Source organism: Galeopterus variegatus, unplaced genomic scaffold (assembly GCF_000696425.1).
Source record: "Galeopterus variegatus unplaced genomic scaffold, G_variegatus-3.0.2 Scaffold2485, whole genome shotgun sequence".
Classification (NCBI taxonomy): Eukaryota; Metazoa; Chordata; class Mammalia; order Dermoptera; family Cynocephalidae; genus Galeopterus; species Galeopterus variegatus.
In genome coordinates, this window is record NW_007728596.1 from 4,555 (window position 1) to 7,322 (window position 2,768).

General features: G+C 56.9%; 1 protein-coding gene across 1 annotated transcript in view; it reads left to right on the top strand.

Moving 5' to 3' along the window:
* The first annotated feature begins 2,345 nt into the window (after nt 1–2,345).
* Nucleotides 2,346–2,768, top strand: part of TMEM54 (transmembrane protein 54) — a 4,190-nt gene continuing 3,767 nt past the window's right edge. Inside the window, exon 1 of the mRNA XM_008581881.1 lies at nt 2,346–2,567. Coding sequence (XP_008580103.1) covers nt 2,346–2,567 — 222 coding nt within the window. The remainder of the gene's footprint in view (nt 2,568–2,768) is intronic.

Below are 2,768 nucleotides of genomic sequence, written 5' to 3' on the forward strand. Positions count from 1 at the left end.
TCCGGGCCGCCTCGTCTACCTCTAACTCACTACGCGGCCGGTCTGGGGCAGGTCACTCTCCTCGCTGGGCCTCAGTGTCCCCAGCAGTGAGATGAGGGGAGGAGGGCTGCTGGTACCCTCGCCCCCACTTTCCTTTCTTGCAGAGGGGCACGCCTGCCCTCAGGGACCCCCGGGCGGGAGAAGAAGTGCTGGAGAGAGCCACCCCCGCCCCAGCCAGAAGGGAGAGCAGAGGGACGGGGATCCAGGGCCCAGGGCCTCAGCTCCTCGGCCTTGCTACGGGCTTTCACTTCCATACCCTCCACTCACCAAGGGCCATTGCCAACAGCGCGTCCCACAGAGGAGCTGACAGAGCAGCTGATGTCCCCCTACCCCCACTCCCTGGGCACAGCGATGCGGCACAGAGAGTCCTGGGAGTCCCCACTCTCTAGCCAAGAGACCTTGTGAGCCTCAGTTTTCTCATTGGTAAAATGGGGCCGTAGCACCTACCTCCTAGGACTATAATGAGGATGAAGTTAGCTCCTAAGAGTAAAGTCCTCAGCCCTGTACCAGCTGCACTGCCAAGTGCTCCCAGAATGGTACGGTAGAAATAGAGGGCGGGGGGGGGCCGGCCCATGGCTCACTCGGGAGAGTGGTGCTGACAACACCAAGGCCACAGGTTCGGATCCCATATAGGGATGGCCGGTTAGCTCACTTGGGAGAGCGTGGTGCTGACAACACCAAGTCAAGGGTCAAGATCCCCTTACCAGTCGTCTTTTAAAAAAAGAAAAAAAGAGAGAAAGCCGGGGGCTGCGCTTAGATTCTCCATCCAGTGCTTCAGGCACAGCCCCAAGCTGGCACTGTGCCTCCTGTTTGACCAAAGTCTTGGTCCTGGAATGCTGTTGTTACTGAGATCAGCCCTGAGCGGGTGGTGTCTGGGCTGCCAGGTAGGTGGGTGGATGGGTGAGGAGGGTCAGGCCCCTGGGACTAAGCTGCCATGCCTGTTCCTGTTTGGCCAGCAGGTCATCTTCACAGCACCATTCCAGTTCCGCAATGCCTGTCCAGCCCATCGCCTGCCCTCTGCTTCTCTCAGAGCCGGTCCAGTTCCAGGGGTCTCGGACACCAGCCCGACCAACCCCTCTACATTTTATGGATGGGGAATCTGGGGCCTAGAGAAGGGAGAACTGGTGTGAGGTCCCACAGCAAGTCTGTGACCGAATGGCACCCATCCCTCCCTGCTCCCTGGGGACTGCCTCTTGGCACAGAGCCCCCAAGAACATCCAGTCTGGAGATTTCTCTTTCTCTTTTTCTTTTTCTTTTCCTTCTTTCCTTCCTTCCTTTCTCTGTCGCTCTCTCTGTAGAGCTCCCATGTATGAAATATGATCAGCCGGCTCTGCCATAGATGGGTGACTGAGGTCTAGGAAGGGATTCAAGGTCACATCCCATAAAGAGCAGCTAAAGGAAGAAGGGGCTGTTTACTTCTGGGGTCCTGACCACTCTTCAAGTCTCAGAGCTGGCTAGAGTGAGGGGGCTGGCAGGGCCATGAGGGCTCCCTGTTCCTGGAAATGTGCAGACAGGGGCTGGACAGCCACTTGGCCACAGAGAGAATTTGTCTTTTTTTTTTTTTTTGTCTTTTTCCGTGTCCGGCAACGGATCGCAACCCTCAGTGTTGCCCCCGTACCAGACCGGGGACCGGCAACGGGATCGCAAACCTCGGTGTTGCTCCCGCGCCTCGCTCAGCCAGTGAGCGGGCACCGGTCCACATGTGGGATCCGAACCCTCGGGCGGGAGCGCCGCCGCGCTTCCCAAGCAGTGCACTATCCAGTGCGCCACCGGGCCGGCCCACAGAGAGAATTTGCACAAAGCCCAGTATTCTTTTGACCCCAGCATCCCCCACTTGCTCTGTCACTGCCCCATGCCCCCTGCACGGAGAGCTTACTTTTCCCAGTGCCACCAGGGTGTACCCCACTTTCCCATCATCTCCTCATGGACCCTCCCTCCCCACTGAGAGACAAGGGTCTTCTTCCCATTTTACAGATGGAGACTCAGAGGCTTACTTGCCTCAAGTCACCCAGCTCTAGGCAGTTCAGTTCAGCAATTATGTGCTGAATATCTTCTATGTGCCAGGCCCTAGCCACCAAACTGAATACCAAGCAGGGCCTGATTCCTGCCTAAGGAACTACAGGTGACCATCAAGCCCACCATCGTACCCAGGGCATTCTGAATCCCTTTTATGGATGAGGAAACTGAGGCTCAGGGAAGACAAGATACTGGCCCCAAGTCACCCAGAAATAGATTTAGAACCCAATGTCCATCTCTCCTGCCAGGGCCTCAGTTTCCTCCTCTGCCTAGCAGGATGAGCCCCACCCATGGCCCTGACATGGCTGTCCCTCACAGGAGGCTTGAGTGTGGGTGACTTCCGGAAGGTGCTGATGAAGACAGGTCTGGTGCTGGTGGTGCTGGGCCACGTGAGCTTCATCACAGCCGCTGTACTCCATGGCACTGTGCTGCGCTACGTGGCTGCCCCCCCTGATGCCGTGGCTCTGCAGTACTGCGTGGTCAACATCCTCTCTGTCATTTCTGCCATTGTGGTATGGCCAGGCTGGGGGGCTGGCTGGTGGGAGGAGGCTGGAGGGGGTTTAGGAGGTCTCAGACAAGTCCCCACCCAGAGGCTGGGGTGGGTAAGCAGAGATCCCCAAACACTAACCCCTGGTCTGCCACTTACCAACTGCCCAAGTCACTCAACCTCTTTGGTTTTTTTTTTTTTTTTTTTTTTTTTTTTTTTTTTTTTC